Source organism: Nerophis lumbriciformis, linkage group LG07, assembly GCF_033978685.3.
Source record: "Nerophis lumbriciformis linkage group LG07, RoL_Nlum_v2.1, whole genome shotgun sequence".
In the NCBI taxonomy this organism is placed as follows: domain Eukaryota; kingdom Metazoa; phylum Chordata; class Actinopteri; order Syngnathiformes; family Syngnathidae; genus Nerophis; species Nerophis lumbriciformis.
The window spans coordinates 48752211-48765000 of NC_084554.2; the positions used below are offsets into that span (position 1 = coordinate 48752211).

A 12790-nucleotide genomic window follows, 5' to 3' on the forward strand; every position below is an offset into this window, starting at 1 on the left:
AGATGCTGCTCCGTTATTGATTGAAGTAAAGTCTGAATGTCATTAAAACAGTTAGCTCCATCTTTTGACACTTCTTCCACTCCCGTCCTTGCACGCTACACCGCTACAACAAAGATGACGGGGAGAAGACGCTGTCGAAGGTGAGCCACGTAAATAATTGCAACTCAACGCCAAGAAAACGGAAATGCTGATTATAGGTCCTGCTAGACGGCGACATTTATTTAGTAATACCACCTTAACATTTGACAACCAAACAATTACACAAGGCGACTCGGTAAAGAATCTACGTATTATCTTCCACCCAACTCTCCCACATTAAGAGTGTTACTAAAACGGCCTTCTTTCATCTCCGTAATATCGCTAAAATTAGTTCCATTTTGTCCACTAGCGACGCTGAGATCATTATTCATGCGTTCGTTACGTCTCGATTACTGTAACGTATTATTTTCGGGTCTCCCTATGTCTAGCATTAAAAGATTACAGTTGGTACGAAATGCAGCTGCTAGACTTTTGACAAGAACAAGAAAGTTTGATCATATTACGTCTATACTGTATATACCTTTATACATATATATATACGGTATATATATATACACCTATACTGGCTCACCTGCACTGGCTTCCTGTGCACTTAAGATGTGACTTTAAGGTTTTACTACTTACGTATAAAATACTACACGGTCTAGCTCGAGCCTATTTTGCAGATTGTATTGTACCACATGTCCCGGTAAGAAATCTGCGTTCAAAGAACTCCGGCTTATTAGTGATTCCCAGAGCCCAAAAAAAGTCTGCGGGCTATAGAGCGTTTTCTATTGGGGCTCCAGTACTATGGAATGCCCTCCCGGTAACAATTAGAGATGCTACCTCAGTAGAAGCATTTAAGTCCCATCTTAAAACATCATACACAAATACAAATAGACGGAGTAGACATAGAAAGGGTAAAATAAACTAGATTTTTGGGAGTGTTAATAGATGATCAAATGAACTGGAAATCTCATATACAAAACATACAACATAAGGTGGCAAAAAACATTTCAATAATGAATAAAGCAAAATATGTCCTGGGCCAAAAATCACTTCATATTCTCTACTGCTCGCTAGTGTTACCATATCTGAGTTATTGTGCAGAAATATGGGGAAATAACTACAAATGTGCGCTACATTCGCTAACCGTGTTACAAAAAAGATCAGTTAGAATAATACATAATGTTGGATATAGAGAACACACAAACCCTTTATTTATCAAGTCAGAAATATTAAAGTTATGTGATTTGGTAAAATTGCAAACAGCTAAAATGATGTACAAAGCAAACTATAACCTGCTACCAAAGAATGTACAACAATTCTTCTCAACTAAAGAGGAGAAATATAACCTTAGAGGAAAAAATAATTTAAAACATTTATATGCACGTACAACACTTAGAACTTTTAGCATATCAGTATGTGGAATTAAATTATGGAATGGATTAAGTAAAGAAGTTAAAAATTGTACTGATATGATCCAGTTTAAGAGGTTGTTCAAAATAATAGTGCTTACAGAGTACAAAGAAGAAGAATTATGAGAAATACTTTCAACCTTATTGAAAATAAGATATTCTTCATCTCAGTATGTTAATAATGACTGAATTAATTAATTAATTACATATTACAAAACTGTTGTATACTAATTCATAGATGTTATTTTATTATATAAAAAGGTCAGTAAATGATTCTATATATTTGTAAACGCTTTGAAGTGGGAAAGGGGTAGGATTAAATAAGCTTTGCTTCTTCCTACTCCTTTTCGGGCATGATGTAAAATGAAATGATATGAAATTGTGTGATGTATTATGATGTAAGTGTGTTCATGTTCGAAATAAACTAAAGAAAGAAAGAAAAAGAAAGAAAACTCATTTGTATACTCTAGCCTTTAAATAGAGCCCCCTTTTTAGACCAGTTGATCTGCCGTTTATTTTCCTTTCTCCTCTGCCCCCCCTCTCCTTTGTGGAGGTGGGGGGACACACAGGTCCGGTGGCCATGGATGGCTGTCCAGAGTCGGGACCCGGGGTGGACCGCTCGCCTGTGCATCGGTTGGGAACATCTCTGCGCTGCTGACCCATCTCCGCTCGAGATGATCTCCTGTTGGCCCCACTATGGACTGGACTCTTACTATTATGTTGGGTCCACTATGGACTGGACTCTCACTATTATGTTAGATCTACTATGGACTGGACTTTCACAATATTATGTCAGACCCACTCGACGTCCATTGCACCGGTCGCCCTAAGGGGGGTCCTCTCCAAGGTTTCTCATTGTCCTAATGGGTTGAGTTTTTCCTTGCCCTTATGTGGGCTCTGTACCGCGGATGTCGTTGTGGCTTGTGCAGCCCTTTGAGACACTTGTGATTTAGGGCTATATAAATAAACATTGATTGATTGATTGATGACTAGACCCGCTCATCGGCAGGGCACCTTATAATCCGGTGCGCCCTATGGTCCGGAAAATGCGGTAAACTGCCAGGACCACGATTCAAATGTTTACCTCGGCTTTGTTGCTACCGGCCACGTTTTCCTTCAGCATGGTCTCCGCCTTGATGTGATGGTACTTCTGGGACAGAGGCAGGCAGAAGGCAGCCAGCTTCTGGATCTCAGCCCGGACATCCTGGACCTGGCCTGAGGTGAGGAGAGCCTGGCCCCTCCTCTTGACCTCCTCCATCTGGGGGCCAAGTATAGGCTGTTGCCACTGCAAATCATCAGACAGATCATAAAGCAAGTGTTATTGCTGTGTACAGTACAGTGGTGTTTCAGCTATGAACTGGGTGTCAGCAACAAGATCTTCATAAGCTTTGGACTGTCTTTGAACGCATCTTAGGTTTCACTTTTCAAGCAGGGGAAGTCCAACAACACAACATTCAGCAGAATGTAACAACTATAAAAACCTTTCAGTGATATCATTCTTTACCTTGTCGCCGTCAGGGTTTAGAAATTAAAACTAATAGCCCGAGTGTACTTTTTTTTAAATCTGACGACAAACTTTGAAGTTAGTAAGTGCGACAAGAAGCGTCAAATACAATATTCACACCCTAATGTGCATGACTTTAAATTGAATCTTCCAAGATAAATTGCTAATCTAAAATACGATAGCATTTAACGACTATTTAATGTTGTTTTTCCTGACCTGGATTTGATGCGGCGGATGTGCGTGAAGGCAACAAGAACACGGAAGTCGGGCTTTTTACTATACTTCCGGTTTGGCTCATTTATTTTCAGAGTAAAAGCATTGACCAAAAAGGGAACGCGACTCCTAGTCAAGAAAATACGCGTTAAACGCCTGGAATCGGTATTATTATTAATATTATTATAATTATTATAATAAGTTAGCAATAAAAAAATGTATTGAACAGAAAATTCCGTCTGTGAGAAGGTGGAACTTAAAGGAAATGGTGTCAGCGAAGAAGGCAGTTATAGAAGGAGGTGCGTCATCAAGGACAGCAAGTCGAAAGTAAAATTGAATAAGGAAATAAGTCCACAGAAAGACGTCGTGCTTCTCGCTGTTGACGTTTCGTTCGGGTTTGTTTTAATATCAATACTAATTTAAAAAAAAAAACCTCGCTCGGTGGTGAAGATGCCGCAAGCCTCCGCGCTGAAAATAAGCCGCGAAAGTGCCGCTCAGGTAAGTTTGACTTACTTAAAAACGAACAAAACAATAGACTTGCTCGCAGTAAGTTTAAAAATAAATAGTCGTAAGTGGTCAAATGAGTAACTAGTTGTAGTTAGCAATTATCGGTGTAATAGAGATCTATTGAAAGAAAACGAAAGTGAAGATTAAAATGAGTCAGCGTTTTTTTTTTTTTTTAACTTATTTTTCTGACACTTGCAGGTGGAAAAATACCGCCAGGCCTTGTATAATGAGGTTTGTTTTTACGATGAGTCAAATGTCATTTTAAATGTGCATACAAAATATGACTTGACTTGCAACATTCCTTCTGGTTCAGGCACACAATCTCTTCTCCAGCCACATTCCCTCCAAGATCCTGCAGCTGGACGCTCTGCTGGGGGTAAACAACACATGCATCTTGATAGTAGGCTTCTTCACACTTTGGTTGGGCTGAAAAATACATAGAAATAATCACATGTGATATGAACAATAAACAAAGAGACCACATGAACGACTACAATTATGTTCACTGTAATATGTTCAATAGTCATATATTTATATTCCAGATACGATAAATGTCCAAAGTAGCTATGAAAAGGTTAAAAAAAATAGGTTGGATGAATCCAAAGAAGGATAGTAAAGTGTTTAAAATCTTGCTCTGACGGTTTAGCGTTACTTGAAAAAGTACACAAAACACAATAAAAAGGCAAAAACTATGAAAAAGTTGTGACTCAGGTATTTGGCTGCAAAATTGGCTAAAAAATGTTAGCGCATTACAATGTTAGCATGCTATCAGTTAGCATGTGTCAAGTACCAAGTTATACGAGTCGGAGGCGTTCGGGTGCAAAATTGGTTAAAAAAAAGTTACAATGCTAATGTTAGCATGCTATCGGTTAGCGTGTGTCAGGTGCCAAGTCATATGGCTCTGAGGCGTTCGGCTGTAAAATTGGCTAAATAGTTAGCATTTCTTTAATTGCTAATATTAGCATGCTAACAGTAAACATTTGTCAAGTACCAAGGTATAAAAGGCTGAGGCGTTTGGCTGCAAAATTGGCTAAAAAATGTTATCGCGTTAGAATGTTAGCATGCTATCAGTTAGCATGTGTCAAGTACCAAGTTATACGAGTCGGAGGCGTTCGGCTGCAAAATTGGTTAAAAAAAAGTTACAATGCTAATGTTAGCATGCTATCGGTTAGCATGTGTCAGGTGCCAAGTCATATGGCTCTGAGGCGTTCGGCTGTAAAATTGGCTAAATAGTTAGCATTTCTTTAATTGCTAATATTAGCATGCTAACAGTAAACATTTGTCAAGTAAGTAGTGTCAAAGCGCTTTGAGTACCTTGAAGGTAGAAAAGCGCTATACAAGTACAACCCATTTATCATTTATTTATTTACCAAGGTATAAAAGGCTGAGGCGTTTGGCTGCAAAATTGGCTAAAAAATGTTATCGCGTTAGAATGTTAGCATGCTATCAGTTAGCATGTGTCAAGTACCAAGTTATACGAGTCGGAGGCGTTCGGGTGCAAAATTGGTTAAAAAAAAGTTACAATGCTAATGTTAGCATGCTATCGGTTAGCATGTGTCAGGTGCCAAGTCATATGGCTCTGAGGCGTTCGGCTGTAAAGTTGGCTAAATAGTTAGCATTTCTTTAATTGCTAATATAAGCATGCGAACAGTAAAGTTAAAGTATAACTTTAAATAGTTATCATATGCTTAAATGCTAATATAAGCATGCTAACAGTAAAAATTTGTCAAGTACCAAGGTATAAAAGTCTAAAGCGTTTGGCTGCAAAATTGGCTAAAAAATGTAGCATACTTTTGAATCGGCTGCAAAATTGGCTAAATAGTTAGCATTTCTTTAATTGCTAATATTAGCATGCTAACAGTAAACATTTGTCAAGTACCAAGGTATAAAAGGCTGAGGCGTTTAGCTGCAAAATTGGCTAAAAAGGTTAGCATACGCTTGAATGCTAACTTTAGTATGCTAACAGTACCAACTTATATAAGTCTGAGGCGTTTTGCTGCAAAATTGGCTTTAAAAAAAGTTAACATAGGCTTGAATGCTAGCTTAAGCATGCCAACAGTTAACATGTGTCAAGTAACAAGTTATAAAAGTCTGAGGCGTTGAGCTGCAAAATTGGTTAAAAAAGTTAGAACGCTAATGGTAGCATGCTATCAGTTAGCATGTGTCAGATACCAAGTCATATGCCGCTGAGGCGTTCTGCTGCAAACTTGGCTAAATAGTTAGCATGTGGTTAAATGCTAATATAAGCATGCGAACAGTAAAGTTAAAGTATAACTTTAAATAGTTATCATATGCTTAAATGCTAATATAAGCATGCTAACAGTAAAAATTTGTCAAGTACCAAGGTATAAAAGTCTGAAGCGTTTGGCTGCAAAATTGGCTGAAAAGTTTAGCATACGCTTGAATCGGCTGCAAAATTGGCTAAATAGTTAGCATGCTAATATTAGCAATTAAAGAAATGCTAACAGTAAACATTTGTCAAGTACCAAGGTATAAAAGGCTGAGGCGTTTAGCTGCAAAATTGGCTGAAAAGGTTAGCATACGCTTGAATGCTAACTTTAGTATGCTAACAGTACCAACTTATAAAAATCTGAGGCGTTGGGCTGCAAAATTGGCTAAAAAAAAGTTAACATAGGCTTGAATGCTAGCTTAAGCATGCTAACAGTTAACATGTGTCAAGTACCAAGTTATAAAAGTCTGGGGCGTTGGGCTGCAAAATTGGTTAAAAAAAGTTAGAACGCTAATGGTAGCATATTATCAGTTAGCATGTGTCAGGTACTAAGTCATATGACTCTGAGGTGTTCGGCTGCAAAATTGGCTAAATAGTTAGTATATGCTTAAATGCTAATAGTAAAAGTTTGTCAAGTACCAAAGTATAAAAGTCTGAAGCGTTTGGCTGCAAAATTGGCTAAAAATGTAGCATACTTTTGAATCGGCTGCAAAATTGGCTAAATAGTTAGCATTTCTTTAAATGCTAGTATTAGCATGCTAACAGTAAACATTTGTCAAGTACCAAGGTATAAAAGGCTGAGGCGTTTGGCTGCAAAATTGGCTAAAAAGGTTAGCATACGCTTGAATGCTAACTTTAGTATGCTGACAGTACCAACTTATAAAAATCTGAGGCGTTGGGCTGCAAAATTGGCTAAAAAAAAAATTAACATAGGCTTGAATGCTAGCTTAAGCATGCTAACAGTTAACATGTGTCAAGTACCAAGTTATAAAAGTCTGGGGCGTTGGGCTGCAAAATTGGTTAAAAAAAGTTAGAACGCTAATGGTAGCATACTATCAGTTAGCATGTGTCAGGTACTAAGTCATATGACTCTGAGGCGTTCGGCTGCAAAATTGGCTAAATAGTTAGCATATGGTTAATTGCTAATATAAGCATGCTAACAGCAAAGTTAAAGTTAAAGTATAGCTTTAAATAGTTACCATATACTTAAATGCTAATATAAGCATGCTAACAGTAAAAGTTTGTCAAGTACCAAGGTATAAAAGTCTGAAGCGTTTGGCTGCAAAATTGGCTAAAAAGTTTAGCATACGCTTGAATCGGCTGCAAAATTGGATAATAGTTAGCATTTCTTTAATTGCTAATATTAGCATGCTAACAGTAAACATTTGTCAAGTACCAAGGTATAAAAGGCCGAGGCGTTTGGCTGCAAAATTGGCTAAAAAGGTTAGCATACGCTTGAATGCTAACTTTAGTATGCTGACAGTATCAACTTATAAAAGTCTGAGGCGTTGGGCTGCAAAATTGGTTAAAAAAAGTTAGAACGCTAATGGTAGCATACTATCAGTTAGCATGTGTCAGGTACTAAGTCATATGACTCTGAGGTGTTCGGCTGCAAAATTGGCTAAATAGTTAGTATATGCTTAAATGCTAATAGTAAAAGTTTGTCAAGTACTAAAGTATAAAAGTCTGAAGCGCTTGGCTGCAAAATTGGCTAAAAAGGTTAGCATATACTTGAATTGGCTGCAAAATTGGCTAAATAGTTAGTATTTCTTTAAATGCTAATATTAGCATGCTAACAGTAAACATTTGTCAAGTACCAAGGTATAAAAGGCTGAGGCGTTTGGCAACAAAATTGGCTAAAAAGGTTAGCATACGCTTGAATGCTAACTTTAGTATGCTAACAGTACCAACTTATAAAAGTCTAAGGCGTTTTGCTGCAAAATTGGCTTAAAAAAAAGTTAACATAGGCTTGAATGCTAGCTTAAGCATGCCAACAGTTAACATGTGTCAAGTACCAAGTTATAAAAGTCTGGGCCGTTGGGCTGCAAAATTGGTTAAAAAAACTTTAGAACGCTAATGGTAGCATGCTATCAGTTAGCATGTGTCAGGTACTAAGTCATATGACTGAGGTGTTCGGCTGCAAAATTGGCTAAATAGTTAGTATATGTTTAAATGCTAATAGTAAAAGTTTGTCAAGTACCAAAGTATAAAAGTCTGAAGCGCTTGGCTGCAAAATTGGCTAAAAAGGTTAGCATACGCGTGAATACTAACTTTAGTATGCTAACAGTACCAAGTTATAAAAGTCTAAGGCGTTTGGCTGCAAAATTGGCCAAAAAAAAAGTTAACATAGGCTTGAATGCTAGCAAGTTCTAAAAGTCTGAGGCATTGGGCTGCAAAATTGGTTAAAAAAGTTAGAACGCTAATGGTAGCATGCTATCAGTTAGCATGTGTCAGGTGCCAAGTCATATGGCTCTGAAGCGTTTGGCTGCAAAATTGGCTAAATAGTTAGCATATGGTTAAATGCTAATATAAGCATGCTAACAGTAAAAGTTTGTCAAATACCAAGGTATAAAAGTGAAGCGTTTGGCTGTAAAATTGGCTAAAAAGGTTAGCATACGCTTGAATGCTAACAGGTAACGTGTTGAGTATCAAGTTATAAAAGTCTGAGGCGTTGGGCTGCAAAATTGGTTAAAAAAGTGAACATGTTAAGGTTAGTAATGCTGGCTGAGGCTGAGCCAATCAGTGGCCACGATACTGAACAGCTCAGGCTGATTGTCTTGGTCTCGTGTCGTGACCAATACTACTGTAGTATTGATATTTATGCTCCATTTAGCCATTTTTGGGCTTGAAAATGCTTAATTTATGTCAGAATTACATAGAATGTTTTGTTACTGCTAACACAAAGCTAAAATGTGGACGTTGTTCTGATACACTTACATTATATTGGTTTTAGTATCTTTAAATGTTTCAAAGAGGCTTCGGACCAGTAAATAGAGCAGAATATCAAATAATGTATAAAATACCAGTGTGAAGGTAGTCCAGACCAGAGTACCAAAGCACAAGTGTGAAGTGGAGCTAGATAAACAATGTAAACACAGAAACATTAAAACAAGATGTCTTGTTAGGATAAAGCCCTCAGTGTTACAGACATGTCGGCCCTGAAGGCGCCACTGGACATCCCCATACCCGACCCTCCGACCCCCGAGGATGAGGTGACCTCTTGCTTGCTTGCAATGACAATAAAAGAGTGTTTGTGACGGTGTGACCTTGTTCTGGCAGGACATGGATACGGACCAAGCCGAGGAGAAGAAGAAGAAAAGTAAAGTATTTCTTGTTTGATACTTCTCTGCTGTACGGTTGAAGTTCAGGACTTGGGACCTGGTATATCCACCACGGTGACGCAGACGTTTAACCCCTTGTTGGGTCGCCCAAAAATATCTGTTTCTCAGCCGTATGGGCCGCAGTGGTACTCTGTTGTAATTCACGTTTCCACCACTTGTGGCAGTAATGACAATATCAAACAGAAGAAGTCTGGAGCTAAAGTCACAGGGTGTTTTTTTAAGCGCAAAAATTATGACTAAAGTGGTGAAGCTGTATTTTCATTTGCACTTACATTTTTGTTTAGTCTACATGATAAAATTCTAGCCTTGTTTTTTAATGAATACCGTATTTTTCGGACTATAAGTCACAGTTTGGCCGGGGGTGCGACTTATACTCAGGAGCGACTTATGTGTGAAATGATTAACACATTAGCGTAAAATATCAAATAATATTATTTAGTTCATTCACGTAAGAGACTAGACGTATAAGATTTCATGGGATTTAGCGATTAGGAGTGACAGATTGTTTGGTAAACGTATAGCATGTTCTATATGTTATAGTTATTTGAATGACTCTTACCGTAATATGTTACGTTAACATACCAGGTATTAGGGATGTCCCGATCCAGGTTTTTGCACTTCCGATCCGATACCGATATTGTTTTTGCATTTCCGATCCGATACCGATACTGACCGATACCGATACTGACCGATACTGGCCTATCCGAGCATGTATTAAAGTTTAAAGTTATTTAGCCTACTTAGTTGTCAGAATCATGTTGAAAAGGGTTTTAGTACTCTTGATAACAACTAGCCAGCTGAATTAGGGGAGTTTGAATAATACACAATGGTTGGTAACAAGAAACTGACCTGTTTATTCAAGGATAAACACAAAATAGACAAAATTATACATGACAAACAGAAATGGCATCATTGAAACAAGGGCTGGGCGATATGGCCTTTTTTTAATATTGCGATATTTTAAGGCCATATTGCGATACACAATATATATCTCGATATTTTGCCTTAGCCTTGAATGAACACTTGATGCATATAATCACAGCAGTATGATGATTCTGTGTGTTTTGATTGATTGATTGAGACTTTTATTAGTAGGTTGCACAGTGAAGTACATATTCCGTACAATTGACCACTAAATGGTAACACCCCAATAAGTTTTTCAACTTGGGGTCCACTTAAATTGATTCATGATACAGATATATACTATCATCATAATACAGTCATCACACAAGATAATCACATTGAATTATTTACATTATTTATAATCCAGGGTGTGGAGGGGGGCGCCGGATGTAAGTGTCAAAAAGACAGCCAAAATAGTTTGATATGAGAATAAATCTAAAGTTAAAATATAGGGTAGAAAAGCACCCATTTGCAGGAAATGTAGTCTTGATTTTCAACATTTTCTTTCAAGGCTTGCATGTCTACATTAAAACATTCTTCTTCATACTGCATTAATATATGCTACTTTTAAACTTTCATGCAGAGAAGGAAATCACAACTAAAAAAATCACTAATTTTTTCATACGGTGTTGATGTGGAAATGTTTGCCTCGGCATTTTGATGGTGTGGACGTGTGGCACCGAATGGAGATAAGCGTCTCGACAGACGTTATATTTGAACAATGATGACGAAAACGGTTTTCTCTGTCGTGTCCGTGTGTCGAAAATTGTTATGCGCTTATTTTTTTATTTGATTTTGTGCGTGGCATAGATTTGCTATGCGCAGAGGACGCTTAAACAGTGCGCAATTGCACAGGCGCGCACCTTAGAGGGAGCGTTGCTCGCACGGCTGCGCTAGCATCACAGCTAACGTTAGCCATGCTGCTACCTCTCTGCTCGGGGAGGACGTATACGTATGTGACGTATGACGTGACAGTATGTGACGTATGACGTGACAGTATGTGACATGTGTAAGAAGGTGCGCTTGCTGTCTGTGAGAGGGAGACACAGAAAAGAGCCTGTCGTGTAATGCCAGCAGCTAAAAGCAACTGCGTGAGAATCCACAGACCTGTGGATGTGTTGAAGGTGTGCTGGAAAATGCGGAACGGAAATTACAGAGCAGCAGAAAAGTGGAATGTATTATTTAAATCGGTGTGTTGCCGATAAGCAATTTTTGGCAAATATCGGCAGCCGATCCGATCCAAATATCGGATCGGGACATCCCTACCAGGCACGTTCTCAGTTGGTTATCTATGCCTCATATAACGTACACTTATTCAGCCTGTTGTTCACTATTCTTTATTTATTTTAAATTGCCTTTCAAATGTCTATTCTTTGTGTTGGCTTTTATCAAATACATTTCCCCAAAAAATGCGACTTATACTCCAGTGCGACTTATATATGTTTTTTCCCTTCTTTATTATGCATTTTCGGTTGGTGCGACTTATACTCCGGAGCGACTTATAGTCCAAAAAATACGGTACTTGGAAAGCCAAATGTTTAAAAATGATAACTGGTGAGGTTGTGTGGAAAAAACTAAGAAAAGGGGCAAAATAAACCGTTTTAAGGGAAATCCCAATGGCTGCTTTTCTCCCCCAGAGCCCAAATGTGGCTTCATCAAGACCAACGAGAAGATCGTGGCGCTCGTGGAGAGGCTGAAACCCGAGATCGTGAGCCTGCGGGAGACCATCATCGCTGTGAGTTGCGTTGACGGCAAACCAGCCAGTTTAGAACATCTCTGGTTAAAAACTCAACTTTTTTGGGCTGCAGGTCACATGTTGGATTCAGCACCTCATCCCGCAAATAGAAGACGGAAACGACTTTGGCGTGGCCATTCAGGTACGAATGTAAACAAAGATTGGAGCAAGCAAGCTACAAAATATCTAACACAGTGGTTCTTAACCTGGGTTCGATCGAACCCTAGGGGTTCGGCGGAGGTCAAGACACACCCGACTCATCGTGTAAATAAAAACCTCTCCCTATCAGCGTATTATGGATACACCCATACAGTATTTTCTCATTTTCCATATGCGTGGACCTACTCAGTGGCCTAGTGGTTAGAGTGTCCACCCTGAGATGGGTAGGTTGTGAGTTCAAACCCCGGCCGAGTCATACCAAAGACTATGAAAATGGGAGCCATTACCTCCCTGCTTGGCACTCAGCATCAAGGGTTGGAATTGGGGGTTAAATCACCAAAAATTTCTGGGTGCGGCACCGCGCGTGATCAAGGGTGATGGGTCAAATGCAGAGGAAAACATTTCACCACACCTAGTGTGTGTGTGTGTGTGTGTGTGTGACAATCATTGGTACTTTAACTTAGATGTGCACACTGTGGCCACACAAGCAGCACACCTGTCCCAAACCTGACTAAATACCAAGTTAATGACCCCAAAAGGGACAAGCGGTAGAAAATGGATGGATGTTTTATTATTATAATCAAATGACAGCAGTCATTTCCATGGGATTATTTTCTAAAATCAGTGTTTCGGCCCACTTACAATGACAATGACAACAAATTAAAGCTGCAAGCAGCGATGGACGGGACCGACTTTCTGACGCACATAAAATCAAAACCAGAGCAGTAATTAAAACTCTTTGGTCAACTTTTAATCAGAAGG

At 38.7% G+C, this 12790-nt stretch overlaps 2 protein-coding genes across 2 annotated transcripts in view; one reads left to right on the plus strand and one right to left on the minus strand.

Moving 5' to 3' along the window:
- The window catches only part of LOC133609386 (E3 ubiquitin-protein ligase RNF31-like), a 100152-nt gene extending 96917 nt beyond the window's left edge, over positions 1–3235 (minus strand). The window contains exons 1-2 of the mRNA XM_061964932.1: positions 3157–3235; positions 2521–2721 (exon numbers count right to left, since the gene is read on the minus strand). Coding sequence (XP_061820916.1) covers positions 2521–2694 — 174 coding nt within the window. The 5' untranslated portion in view covers positions 2695–2721; positions 3157–3235. The remainder of the gene's footprint in view (positions 1–2520; positions 2722–3156) is intronic.
- A 188-nt stretch (positions 3236–3423) lies between these two features.
- Positions 3424–12790, plus strand: part of psme2 (proteasome activator subunit 2) — an 11074-nt gene continuing 1707 nt past the window's right edge. Inside the window, exons 1-7 of the mRNA XM_061964925.2 lie at positions 3424–3651; positions 3859–3891; positions 3974–4036; positions 9016–9102; positions 9170–9209; positions 11772–11869; positions 11943–12011. Coding sequence (XP_061820909.1) covers positions 3604–3651; positions 3859–3891; positions 3974–4036; positions 9016–9102; positions 9170–9209; positions 11772–11869; positions 11943–12011 — 438 coding nt within the window. The 5' untranslated portion in view covers positions 3424–3603. The remainder of the gene's footprint in view (positions 3652–3858; positions 3892–3973; positions 4037–9015; positions 9103–9169; positions 9210–11771; positions 11870–11942; positions 12012–12790) is intronic.